Source organism: Gracilinanus agilis, chromosome 2 (assembly GCF_016433145.1).
Source record: "Gracilinanus agilis isolate LMUSP501 chromosome 2, AgileGrace, whole genome shotgun sequence".
NCBI lineage: Eukaryota > Metazoa > Chordata > Mammalia > Didelphimorphia > Didelphidae > Gracilinanus > Gracilinanus agilis.
In genome coordinates this window covers 552,938,364-552,952,351 of record NC_058131.1, presented here as the reverse complement: position 1 = coordinate 552,952,351, position 13,988 = coordinate 552,938,364, and the positions used below count along the sequence as shown (strand labels likewise).

General features: G+C 45.1%; 1 protein-coding gene across 2 annotated transcripts; it reads right to left on the bottom strand.

Annotated features, from left to right (window-relative positions):
- Positions 1–3,237: 3,237 nt before the first annotated feature.
- Positions 3,238–12,903, bottom strand: C2H14orf93 (chromosome 2 C14orf93 homolog). Of its 2 annotated transcripts, XM_044665258.1 has the most exons (7): positions 12,097–12,903; positions 9,613–9,930; positions 5,989–6,050; positions 5,605–5,708; positions 4,771–4,883; positions 4,161–4,277; positions 3,238–4,040 (listed from the first exon to the last, which is right to left on the bottom strand). In XM_044665258.1, the coding sequence occupies exons 1-7, from the start codon at positions 12,694–12,696 to the stop codon at positions 3,861–3,863; spliced, it is 1,494 nt and encodes a 497-aa protein (XP_044521193.1). In that variant the 5' UTR covers positions 12,697–12,903; the 3' UTR covers positions 3,238–3,860. The 2 variants fall into 2 exon arrangements, with proteins under 2 accessions (XP_044521193.1, XP_044521192.1); XM_044665257.1 differs by having other exon boundaries at positions 3,238–4,277.
- Positions 12,904–13,988: the final 1,085 nt, after the last annotated feature.

Sequence of the window (13,988 nt, the reverse complement as noted above, 5' to 3'; positions counted from 1 at the left end):
CCCCCCCCCCCTAGCTTCCACACTTAAGCACAGACTCGAACTTCTCTCCTAAACTTTTGTCTGCCCAGCCGGATCTACTTTCATAGAAGGGCGGAGCGCGGTGTGCCTGTAGGAAGGGAAAGAGGTGGGGGTATCAGCGCAGGAATCTTTGGTTCACCCTTCCTAAGGAAGAGAGACTGGGGTTAACACTCTCTTCTGGTCATACTGCAATATTTGATAGTGGAGACGGGAGAAGAATTGGGGACCATTGATGAGTCCTTATAATACCTCCTTAGATGCAGTTGAAGAAAGAGTGTACGGGACCAGTGGGAGGACTCTTTTTCTGCAGTTGGAATGTGCGGAGGGGCACAGTGGAAGGCAAGGATAAGGAGTGAAAGCGACTAGAGAGAGGCATGCCCTGCGCAAACATGGTCACTTTGTTCCCAGCGTGGAGACGGAGGGAGAGATGGAAAAACAGAGTGAACTGAACAGTTAGAGACAGAAATAGAATGAAAAGAGGAAAATAGAAACAGAAGAGCACTCGAGAGAAAAAGAAAGGGAGTGAGAGACAAGCAAGATGGACATGTGAAAGAGGGAAATGGAGTCTGCTGTAGAGGAAGAAAAGGCCAGGTGAGGCAGAGCTAGACACCCCAAAACGGGAATAAAGGTCTATTCAAGGATAGAGAGAATGAGGCAGTATGGATAGAATGCCGGCTCTGTAGTCAGAGAATCTGGGTTCGAATTTTGGCTCTGCCACATACTACCTGTGTGTCATTGGGCAAAACACTTAACCTCTCTCCAGGCCTGTTTCTTCGTTTGTAAAATGATGAGTCTGTACTAGATCATGTGGAAGGGGTTCCCTTTCAGCTCTAAATCTAGGATCCTGTGATGACTAGGAAAGAGGGGGAAGGGAAAGGAAACTTTGAACCAGAGATACAGCCACAAGGATCCACAGGGCATATATATATATGTCAGAAAAAGACCTAAATGGGGAGAGGGAATGGAGAAGGAGCAAAGAGAGAGAGTAGAGAGAACCTGGAGTTAGAGATGAGACTCTGAGACACACACCACCTGGTGTTTAGGAATGGAATTTCTCAAGAGGGTTTCAGGTGTTTGGTGTATCAGGGAAGGGCAGTCAGGGGCAGGTACTGGTTTAGATAGCCCATAGCAGATTGACAATAAAGAATAAATATGGGGAGGAAAGAAAAATATATGCCCCCCAGACCGAGGAGTAAATGCAAATGAGTGAAAGGGATCAGAATGGACATAAAGGAGAGACCGGATTAGCAGGCTTTCATTGGGTGGGTGGGTGGGGGCTCTGGGGAAGAAACAGTGGCCAAGAATGAATATACCTAACTGGCTATTAGTCAGTAGTTTCTTCCAGATTAATTTTTGTTTAAATTAGCATACTAAGAGCTGGAGTAAGGGATATCTAGAGGAATGATTTATTTGCAGTAGATAGTAAATGACTATGCAAATTATACAAAGGTAACTAGATGCTATTTCTGTGTCAACATTTTGGACATTTTTTATTATAGTAGCTCCAGGGAATGGTGAAGGAAAGTTGTCTGATAATTTCTTTTTAGGAAATTAATTTGTTATAGCTTCATCATATCTAGTGATGTCTCCTTCCTCTTGTAATCTCTTATTAGGCTGCCCTCCTGTTTCCTTGGTCAGGCTTTGGGATCAGTCCCTGAGCTTGATAATGTTCTAATATCAGAAAGTAGTAGTCAAGAATAGTTTGAAATGGGGGCAGCTAGGTGGCTCAATGGATTGAGAGTTAGGCCTACAGATGGGAAGTCCTGGATTCAAAACTGGCAGCAGATACTTTCTAGCTGGGTAACCTTGGGCAAGTCATTAACCTCCATTGCCTAGCTTACTGCTCTTCTGCCTTGGAACTAATACACAGTATTGATTCTAAGACCAAAAGTAAGGGTTTAAGGGGGGTGAAGAATGGTTTGAGGTATCAGGATCAAGAAAGAATTGGAAGGGTTAGCCAACAAAGTATTCTGGCCAGCCTACTCAGTTTAACAAATGTGAGCAGTGTGATGTATAGCATAGAGAATCAGTGCTAATTTTGAAATCAGGAAAATATAGGTTTAAATCCTGCCTCTGGCCAGGTGGGATGGAGAGGAGGGAACACCTATAATCCATTTGGGGAGCTCAGGAGTTAGTTTCAAGATGCAGCGACCTAAGATAGTGGAGAGATACATATTAACTCCAGCACCAATGTAGTGAAACCCCAGGAACAAGGGAGCTTGTTCATCAGGCTGCCTAAGGAAAGACAAACTGGCCCAGGTTGGAAATAGATCAAGTCAAAGCTCTTATGGGGATCAGTGACGGAATCAACCTGTAAGTAGCCATCTTTCTCTAGCCTGAGCAAGACAGGGACACTGGCCTCAAAATAATTCTGCCTCTGACACACAGCTTATTTCCACAGGCAAGGGACTCAAATTCTCTGAGCCTCAGTTACCTCTATAAAATGGGGATAATACCTGTAGTAGGTTTCTTACAAAGTTGTTGAGTTTCTGTGAACTAATGTATATAAAGTGCTTTGCAAACTGTAAGTGAATGTCAGTGATTGTCCACTGAAAATGTTCTATCCCTTAAATTGCTTTTCTGAGGAAAGATAGGCAGGATACTATAGTCTTTCAAAATCCCCTTCCAGTCCAGCATCTGGTGGGTCTGAGCAAAGAGGGAGACTATGGAGAAAAGGAGAGATGGAGCATTGCTTTGGCCAACTGGGCTTTCCATTCCATTGCACCAACTGAGATGTGCACGAAGATCAGTGGTAGGTAATCAGAGAAAGAAGTATTGGTAGGAAAACTCTTTGTAGTGGTTACTACCAAATGGTTCCCAAGACAATGACTCCTAAGTCTGGTCTAGAGCTGAGAAGTAGCAGGGACTTTCTGATCTGGGCCATTCACATTTTTCTGTCTGGGATGGCAGCAAAGTGTCCCAGAAAGAGCACTGGATCTTGAATCAAAAGATCTGGCTTCTAATCTGAGCCCTCCTTTTCATTAGCTCTCTAAACTTGGTCTTGAACAGTCCCTAACTCTCTAAGCTTGTTTCTTCATCTTTGAAACAGAGATGACGATACATTATGTACCTCAAAGTGTTATATTTTGAGGTCCAAATGAGATAATGTATGTGCTGTGAGATGCTACTATTATTCAAATTGTACTGAACTGGTTCAGGTGTTTTATGAAACAGATTCATCCCATTGCAAGAAAGCTTGAAGGACAGGCCATGGGACACTCTTCTGGAAACTCTGAGGAGGAGGAGGAACCCCATGCAGTATGGGATATCCTCAAGACCATACCCTCAGATTCATAGTAGTGATTTCGCCCAGCAGGTGGCGGCATTAGTCTGGGCTGGCCAAGAGTTGTTTCCACCGCAGAGCAAGATCTGGGGAGCCAGTGCTGCTCCCCAGAACTAGAGGTGAAATCAGAAAAGAGAAACTCAGGAGATGCTTAGGCAAGTAATAAAAAGGCCTCTTGTTTTGTGGACCCATCACATTCCTGTTTGGAAACCTCCCTCCCTTCTGTTCCCTCCCAGTGCTTCACCATTATCTCTGACTTATTTTGGGGGTATGGTATCCCCAAAATTGGCATTTTCCTGCTTGTCCTTTCCAGCTATTACTTTTTCCCTTCAATATGAATTTTTCCTCATCACCCTGTTCCCTATCCCCCCCAACTCCCATGTACTGTTCTCTTTATCCAATGAGCAGCTCCTACTTTCATTAGAGATGAAGGATGGAGATGCAAAATCCCTTTCTCAAAAAGGAAGGAATATCCAGTTAGTCTAGGAATCCCAATCGCCCCAATTCTAGGGCATAAGGAATGGCAGGAACCAAAGCTTCTTCTCTTGGTCATAATAATTCACTCATCCTTTTCTACTTTGATTTCAATGAATGAGTTCAAGTCAGGGCAAAAGGTTTTGTGGGATTGGTCAAAAGGTGAGGAGGCAGGTGCATCTTCATCACCACCTTCTTCTTCCTCCTGGAAGTTGGGGTTATAGAGATCTGGGGGCAGGAGCTGGGCCTCAGCAGAAGGCAGTCGCTCTGAGGGAGGTCCATACACCCGATTGGCTTTGGTGCCATGCTTAGAATTGGCATCCAGATGGTAACAAAGTTGAGTGAGGCGTTGAGCCCTGAATCGAGGTGGGCGGGCTACCCAGACTCCTGGCTCATTAAGACTATCTTCCTCATCGGACATTAATTCCTCTGTCACATCCTTCCACAGGCGCTGCTCCTCAGCTCCAAAGTGTCTCATGATACTGGATCGGTTAGCAAAGAGCTACAGTCATCACAGGACAGAAGTTAGGATGAGAAGACAAGAGTACAGATCAAATTTTAGGGAATGTTGGAAGGGAACAAGGGTATCTGGGAAAGAAGGTATGAGATCTTTGCAAGAGTCAGAACTCTAGAATAAGGCAAAGTAAGTTTTGGAAATTAATACCCCCTGTTTTGACTATATAGAGGGCTTGACTTAGTACAAAAAATAATACAAAAAGAAAGGACTTTCTAAGGTTAAAAATGTACCTTGTATATTCCCCTGCATCTTGTACCTCTGTCCTTTGCTTTGCCCCTATTTGAGGCTCTGGTCAATAGGATCCCAATCCTCAGATCAACTTTAGATGGGGCAGCTTTACCCTCCTCTCCTCCTGGTCCTTAGCCTTATTTTTTCCTGCGTTTTGGCCAATTACAAGTTCATTTTTCCTCTGCCTAACTCTATAGTGTGGTGGTATCGGGGTTTGGTAGTATGACTGGAGAACATGGGGACCTCTTACCCGATAACGCCGACTCCTCAATTTCTTCTCCTCTTTCTCCTTTAGGCCCTTAAAAGGGTTCAGGGAGTTTCGGTACTCACGTCTTTTGGTGAGAAAGTAGGCCACACAAGCCCCTATCATGGGGGAAGAGAAGAGGGAGGTTCCTGAAGGCCTCTGAGGCAGAATAGATGCAAGATCCTTTAGAGGTTATGGCCAGAGCTAGCAGGCACTTATTCCTTTTCTGTTTGGCCTTCTTCCTCCATCTTAACCATATACCAATATCCCTGAGCTAAAAACCTGCTACATGCTACAAGTTGGGAGCCCTAAGAAGAAAGATTTACAAGCCACCTTTCAGCAGAATTTTCCAATTCATAAGCCTGGGGTATTAGCTGTGGGTGAAGAAGAGAAGGAAAGAAAGAGGTAAAGCCTGGACTTACTATCTAGGACCTGTAAAATGAGGGGCTTGGACTCTACAATCCTTCCCAGCTCTAAATCTTTGATCCTCTAATCCTGTGACAAAGGGTCAGACCTCTGCCAGAGGGTTTTCTGCTTATTTCCACTCTGCTACTCTCACCCTGAGATTTATGCCCTACACAAAATCACAATGCTTGGCGATCTTCTACTCTCAACCTTTTATAAACTTTACCTTAAACTCTGAGGAAGGGAATGATAAACAGGCATTTGGGGGAGCTAATTGTGTGGGTATAGGTAGGAAGAAGAGAAAAATAACCTTAATCCCTTGCCTTCAATCTGATACCAAAGCCACCCAACTCATCCCCTGGCCAGATTCCTTTGCTGACTCCAGGAGGGGCAAACAGAGAAGTTAGAGATGGAGGTTTCCCCAGGCTTCCTTACCTTTCAATTCCTTATCAGTATAATTGTGGGGACTGGTCACCAGCTCCTGTTTGAGTTTCTCTAGGAGGAATTTCACCACTGAAATGTTCCAAGAGGACTTGATACTGCCATATTAAAAAAAGTAAGCTGTTTTTTCTGTATTCTGAGTAAGAGCAAACCACCCAGTACTCAGTGGACACCAGAATAATTTCCTTCAGGTTTCCAGAGGCTCCTTGGACTCCACCCGGGCAAAGTCCTATCTACATTTCTACACTAGACCTCTACTAGAGTCACCCTCTATTGAGGAGTGTGGTCACAATACTTTCCCTACCCAACTGCCCCACCACACACTCCTTTCCTTTAGAAGAGTCACTCCTTGGTGCTATCCATTTAGAAGGAACTCACCTTTCTGACCCATTGAATCTCTTGTCATTTGTGATGTGGTTATGCACATTGTGAACCAATTTCTAGAAATGAGAGAAAAAATAGAATCATAGCAAGCATGGTGCATTTTCACATAGGTGAAGTGCTATATAAATGTTATTATAGCATAGTTGTTACTTATATTTATTGTATGTTGTTTTGTATTTGTTGTTTGCTATATATATTTACTATTATAATTGTTGTTATAATTATTTTGTTTCTATCCCCTGAGGGAAGGCCACTTTTGGACTGGCCTTCCTCAGGGGTCCTCTGCATAAACCTTTCTATAGCTTGGCACTATTTATTATAGGTGTCCTTCCTGGCAAGAGAACCTTTCTGGCCTGGAATTTCTAATGGAGACTTTTCCCTCCTAATTGGGGAGAGAATAGGGAAGGAAATAAGACATCAGCTAGAGCTCCCAAATCACCTCTTGGGTGTCATTACTACTAGCCTGCATCCTAGAACCTCTTTTTGAAAGGGACCTCTGAGGTAATCTGGTTCAAACTCTTCCCTTCCTTCTTCTCTACCCTCATTTCAAGAATCCCTTCTATAACATTCTTTTTTTTTAATCCTTTGCTTTCCATCTTAGTCACAACTTTAAGACAGAAGGGCAGGGACTAGGCAAATGGGATGAAGTGACTTGCCCAGGGTTACCTAGCTAGGAAGTATCAGAGGCCACGTTAGAACAGGCCCTCCTGACTCCAGGCCTGGCTCTCCCTGCACTGTGCAACCTAGCTGCCCTGATAACATTCTTAACATCCAGCTTCTGCCTGAAAACTTACAGTGAGGGATCTCACTCCTTTTTTGGGTTGTTAATAAGAATAAGAATAAAAATAAAAATAATAACAAATAAAATAATAATAAATATAATAATTAAAAACTAGCATTTATTAAGTACCTCCTATATGCCAGGCACTGTGCTAAGCACTTTACAAGTATTACCTCATTTGATCCGCACAACAAACCTGAGAGGTAGATGCTATTACCTCCATTTTGCAGTTGAGGAGACTGAGACAAACCAAAGATAAGTGACTTAGTAATGAATGCTGGAGGGGATGTGGCAAAACTGGGACATTAATGCATTGCTGGTGGAGTTGTGAACTGATCCTACCATTCTGGCTGGCAATTTGGAACTATGCTCAAAGGGCTATAAAAGATTGCCTGCCCTTTGATCCAGCCATACCATTGTTGGGTTTGTACCCCAAAGAGATCATAGATAAACAGACTTGTATGAAAATATTTATAGCTGTGCTTTTTGTGGTGGCAAAAAACTGGAAAAGGAGGGTATGTCCTTCAATTGGGGAATGGCTGAACAAATTGTGGTATATGCTGGTGATGGAATACTATTGTGCTCAAAGGAATGATAAACTGGAGGAATTCCATGTGAACTGGAAAGACCTCCAGGAATTGATGGAGAGTGAAAGGAGCAGAGCCAGAAGAACATTGTACACAGAGACTGATACACTGTGGTGAAATAGAATGTAATGGACTTCTGTACTAGCAGCAAAGCAATGACACAGGACAGCTCTGACGGATTTATGGTAAAGAACACTACCAACATTCAGAGGAAGGACTGCAGGAGAGGAAACATATAAGAAAAACAACTGCTTGAACACATGGGCTGAGGCGGACATGATTGGGGATGTAGACTCAAAACTACCACACCAATGCAACTATCAACAATTTGGAAATAGGTCTTGATCAATGACACATGTTAAAACCAGTGGAAATGCGCATCAGCCATGGGGGGGGGGGAGGTCAGGGGGTGAAGGAGAAAGTAGGAGCATGAATTATGTAACCATGTTAACTTTTCTAAAAAATAAATATTAATAAATGTTTAAAAAAAAAGATAAGTGACTTGCCCAAAGTTACACAGCTAGGACCTGATATGAATTCAGGTCTTCCTGTATCTAGGTCCAGTATCTACTGTACTGCTTAGCTTCCTGGTTACTCTAGTGACCAGGGGGTTCTTAACTTTGGGGATGTCAACATATATTTAAAAAAACATATTTTGATAACTATTTTGATATGGTTGATTTCCTTTATAATCTTCTATTTTCTTTTATGAATTTAAAAACATTCTGAAAGGAGGGCTCTAGACCTCACCAGACTGCCAACAGGGTTCATGATCCAGATACACTATATTATATTGCTCTTCTGCTTTCCTAACACTGCTTTCTTTTCACCAAGCATGTAAATGCATTTCTGAGTCCCTTGTTCCATTTTTAATACAGTCAGAAATAGGAGTTGTATTGGGCCAAAAACTCACATGAGAGAGACTAAACACATCTGTTCTTGGCAGGAAAGACCTTTTAGGATACTGCTGAAGGTGAGAAGGAGAGACCCTGAAAGGGCACTGACTTTGTCCCCACCAAATGCAGAGTTGGGGTTCCAAAGGAATAGCAGACCTAAGTGATTTCATCTGACATCCAAGGCCCATGATCCAATACCCCAACTGGAGAGAAGTAGTAAAAAGAAGAATCACCGAGATAAAGAGTTGAAAAAGAGGTCTTCTGAGAAAAGGTAAATGTCACTAAAATTAAGCCAAAAGTATTATTTTCTGGGGGCTTTAGAGGGATGTAGCTGGGAGGCTAAAATACCATGTAAGGTCTTTAGTGATATTTTATAATGAGGAAATGGATTTAAATTGTAACAAGTGGAATTTAAGTTAGATGTAGGAAAAAGAAGTGTATCCCAGGATTTCTATGTTAAGGAAGGCACTGTAATGACCAGTGGGTGGGTTTAGAATCTACCACAGTCCCCACTGCCAGGTCTAGGATCTCCTGCCAACCCCACATCCCCCTCACTTCAGCCTCCCCTCAGGATAGAAGGATAATAGTTGAACCAAAAACTGCAATGATTCTAAGAGGTCTTCTCTAGCCTGAAAACAGCTGCTGTTCTGGAGGACATCCAACTGGAAAGGATGATCCTAGCACCTTGCCTTTGGGATCTGAGACCATTTTCAGGAGGAATCTCTGGAAGACCTGGTTCAGACCAAATTCTTCTTGGAGTCTCTTAAAGCTGACTAGAATCTCTATTTGAAGATGAGGCTCTGGGGCAGCTGGGTAGCTTAGTGGATTGAGCGTCAGGTCTAGAGACGGGAGGTCCTAGGTCCTCGGTTCAAATCCAGCCTCAGACACTTCCCAGCTGTGTGACCCTGGGCAAGTCACTTGACCCCCATTGCCCACCCTTGCCACTCTTCCACCTAGGAGCCAATACGCAGAAGTTAAGGGTTTAAAAATGTAAAAAATAAAAATAAAAATAATAATGAAGATGAGGCTCTAAAATTTGACCTGTGTGCATCTGGAGCTCCTCTCCACCTTTGGAGTCACCTCAAGTCTAAAGGGTAAGCCTACATAGGTCCTTCCTGGTCAACACCTATAACCTTAGAGGCCCCGGTACCCACTTAGTGCCACTGGATAAATTTGCAAACTGGTTCTTGGGAGTGCCAACTTGCTGTAATCCCATAAGAAAGATTTTCCTGACTGTCAGGGTTACTGTAAAATCCTTGAAAAAGGTTGTGGATTTTGCTGTCCTTTTACATCAACCTACCCACCACTTGCCCCTTTGGGTTTAAGGAGAACTGTGGAAATTCAGCACACTCACAGAGAGCACCAGATCCCGCTTGCGCCTGGAATTCTTCTGCCCACCCCCTCTGGCCCTGCCAGGAGAAGCTGCGAACCCCAAGGATAGTCTTAGCTCCCCAGTCCCACCAGGGACGGAATCCTCCAAGGCACTGTCCAATGCAGCTGCAGCACTGAGTACATCCTCTGGGCGGGGCGGGGGCAGCTTGGCCCCATTCTCCAGGCTTGTCTCTGAAGATGCCCGCTGGATGGCCAGTTGTGTTGCTGGAGAGAGCTGCTTGGCATAAGCAGGGACTAGTACCCGCTGTACTGCCCCCTCAGAGGCCACATAGTCATCCAGCTAAGAACAGAAAAATACAGCATGTTAGACATTCCAGCCCCAGAGGAATGTATGGGGGGAAAGGGAGGGGAGGAGAATGGCAAGGGATAGGCAGGGAACTGTGCATCACTTCTTATTCCCAGATCCAAGATACTGACCATCTGGTGGTAAGGAAGGGTGGCCTTGGCCCCGAGTGACCCCGGGGGTCTTCTCTGACCACTAGCTTGCTTCTCCTGGGTCTTCAGTAGAAGCAGGGTGGCAAATGCCTTTGGTGTGATTGGGGTCTCTCCTGCTAGGTGGCTATCACATGGCAGATTGTAAGGATGGGGCATATTTGAGAATATTTACTTATACTTACTCATTTGTGGATGGTTGCTCTTGGGTATAAGAATGCATCTAGGTTAATGTTTTGTCTAAGAGAGGGTGGGGTGGTGGGAGAAGGAGACTAAGCAGGAGAGGGAGCAAGAGAAGACAGAAACAGACAGAGGGAGAAATAAGATAAACGAGACAGAAAAAGGGAGGGCTGGAGACGGAAATCTCTAGAGGAGATACACACTGAAGAGTGCTGAAGCTATTGGAATCTTCTGCTCCCTGGTCCCTCGGTAAGGCAGTGCTGTGTTCTCACCTGAATCCTGACCTGGCAGCCTCTGAAGGTCACTGCCCTGACATCCACTTGACTTGCCTGCGCCCTCACCCAAGGACAGACAGAGCAGGGAGGGAGGGAGAGGGAAGGAGGAAGGAGGGGGATTTTCTGCAGCCAAGAAAACAAAACAGTGAAAGTGAGGGGGGAAAGCACAGAAAGAAGCGGGGGAGGAGGCTGAGATTTATAGACCTGTGAGCTGCTTTCTGCGCTGTGAAATCTAATTCCATCCTGTCGGCTTGGAAGCCTTCCCTGCCTGAAAGAAAACACACAGCTTGGGGCACTGCCTGGTCTGGCCCCCTCCCACCTCCCCACCTCCCCACCTCCCTGATTCTCCCAGCTCAGGCCCTCACTACCTTCCCACTTCATCGGGGTCATGACCAGGCTCAGGTAGCTGGCCATTACCCACAATTCCATACTTAGGACAAAGCTGTGACCAGGGAGCTGCCCAGTGGCAGTGTCATATGGGAGGGGGACAAAGGGAGTTTCTATATTCATTTCTCAGAGCCAGCAGATGGTCTGGGAGTTTCATTCTTCCCATCTAGCCTGTATATTTTGTTCCTTCACCCTCACTCATTGCTGAATGTGTAAGCTGAAGGTGGGGTGGAGATAGGGCAGAGGGGAGGGCAGATTTATACATCTACAATCAGGGGGCATATCTTCACAGGTCGGTGTGTTTGTTGTCTCTAGCCAGCCCACTTTTACCTATACATAACCATGAGGAGTGGAAAGAGCAGAAGACACCCCCGTCCCCCCTTTCATGCTTATTCCTCCAGCTCATCAAACCTATCCTTTCTTCTTCCCTTCTTCCCTTCTCTCTCCCTGCATCTGTTGATGATTCCCACGTTACCCTCATCTCTTTTCCTCAATATTTCTTCTTTTCCAACTCTACCACTTTTGCCCATCTTCCCTCTGTCCCTCTCTTCTTCCCATCCCGGGGAGCTTTTCCTCTCCACTTTTCTTCTTTTCTCACTGTTTCCCTCCACTCACCTCTTCCTGCTTTCAACTTTCCCCTCCCCTCCCCCGCCTCCTGCTCTCTTCCCTTGGCATGTCAGGAGTTCTCCTTTCTCTCCTCTACCTCCCCTCCCCTGTCTCCCTCTCCTCTTCTTTACATCCCCCTCTCTCTACTGAACTCCTCTTGGCAAGCAGAGGGCCCGTGATAAAATATGAATGAGCCGTCTGTGCATGGTAGGCACTCTCGCCAGGAAAGGCAGAGCCTATGGAGCAGCAGAGACAGCTGCTGAGGAGAATGTGCCATGTGGAGCTATTGAGAGGGAGGGAAGGACACCCCCATCACCATGCACACACCAAAAATGTCTCCTGCCAGAGAGATGGTGGTTCAGGAAGAAAGTAAGAGCTCTAGGGATGACTTTCCCTGGGAGTAAAAGAAACTTGACACTACTCTCAGTTCTAGCACAGTCACAACCACAAGAAAGGTTTCAGGGTAGAAAAGAGAGAATAGGAGAAAGAAAAAAAAAGAAAATAGGGCATGGAAAATGAACAGGGCATTTATGGAATTTTATCCCTTCCCTTGTTGCCATACATACAGGATTGAGCAGTGGGGCGACCTCACTGGAAGTCAAGGCACACCCAGGTAGCCGGATATCCCTCTGAGTTGATGGGAAGCCCAAGTGTCCAGTCCCAATAGCAGAGGCTGCTCCCAGTTGCCTTAGCTCCTCAATCACCACCTGCACACCACTGCCCACACTGTCACATTCCTCTTCCACTGCAGACAGTGCTTTGCAGGCTTCTCCAGGACTCCCCTTGAGAGATCCTGGTTCCTCAGGTGGGGTACAGTGTGCCCCATCTTCCCCACCCTCCTCAGTGGGAGGGCCTTTCTCCTGCCTCAGTTCACCCACTTCCTCCTGGAGACGCTTTAACAACTCATTATTGGCTTTTGCAAGACCCAGGGCAGCTTCAGCCAATCCCACCGCCTTATCTACCCTCTGATATATGATATGTAGGAGCTGCTCTGAGCTCTGCACGGCTAGGCCATGTCCTGTCACAGTGATTGGGGTACAAGGCTGAGGGTCACCCCCTGGAGGCCCTGAGCTGCTTCCATTTGGCTCGCTCTTACAGGCACAACAGCAGCACTTGGCTTCATTGCCATTAGGTGGGGAAAACAAGATGGTGGCGCTGAAGGACATGTCTGACTGTGGCAATGTTATAGTTCTTTGTGCTTATACCAGTGGGGCTTTCCAAAATTTGTCCAGGGTCAAACCTGGCTTCACAAGACTGAGAACAAGCATTGAGCTCTCTGGAAATGCTTCCCCTTCTCATTCAAGGGCAGCCAGAAGAATTTAGGCACCCAGCAGTGGATCCTGTGAAGAGAGAGCCAGCAAATAGGTCCATGGTGGAAGACTGTTTTCCTTAGCCCCTCTGTCCACTATGCTTGGCCAGGGTTGTGAAAGATGTCTTCATCTTCTCCTTGCAGCCCCTGCGCTGCCTGTACTTGGGGCACTTCACGGTCCCAGAACACACTACAGTGTGTCATAAACACTGATTACATATGAGGACAAGGCCTGTGGGAACTTTCTGATGAATTCACTTTTCAGAGAATGAGAGGGATTCTTGCTGGACCCAGGCATGGAACCTGGCCAGAAAAGCTGACTATAGAATAGAAAAGAGGATCCACCATTATCTGAAAAAATTGGAAGATTAAGGAAGAAAATGTAGCACTGTCTCCATACTATCATCACTATAATAACAGCAGTAATACCTCCTATAGCTACGGTATCATTCTTTAAAGAGTTCAAAATGCCTCACAAAAGGTTATTTCATCCTCACAGTACCGGCTGTAAGACACATTTAAGCCAAATCCAGCAAAATGAGGCAAAGAGTAAGTGTCTCTCGAAGGTCGTCACCCGGTCAACAGAATTCTGGTTTTCTTACTCTTGATCCAGAGCATATTCTTCCAACCTTAAACCTTAAAGTAATTAATAAATGTTCATTATTCTTATTAATTATTATTCTTATCACTGTTACTATTTCTTCCTATTAATGTAGGAAGCCAGAAACACTTCCAATTTTATAATTTAAAAGTGTATTAACATATTGAAGGCATATTCGGACTTTAGGAGTTCCACAAACAATGCTTTTTATGTCCTGCAGAGTATATCACCCCATCAACAATTATTCTGTGGGGAGTGGGATGGAAGGATAGTAAAGGAATGAAATGAACTGGGCCAGGCAATGTCTGATATAACTTGGGAACACTGACTACATAGCTTTTTTAGTTTTACCTGCCCCTACAACCCCTTTCAGGTGATAGGAGGAGACAACAGGCCAGAAGGAAAGCAGCATTTGTGTATCCTAAGCAAGGTTGTGCACTGTGCTGGGGATGTGCCCTCTGCTAGGAATCCCTCAGTTCAGCATAAACTCTCCTTCCTACAAAGACTTTTCTTAATTCCCCCAATTGTTAGCATCACTACCACCAAAA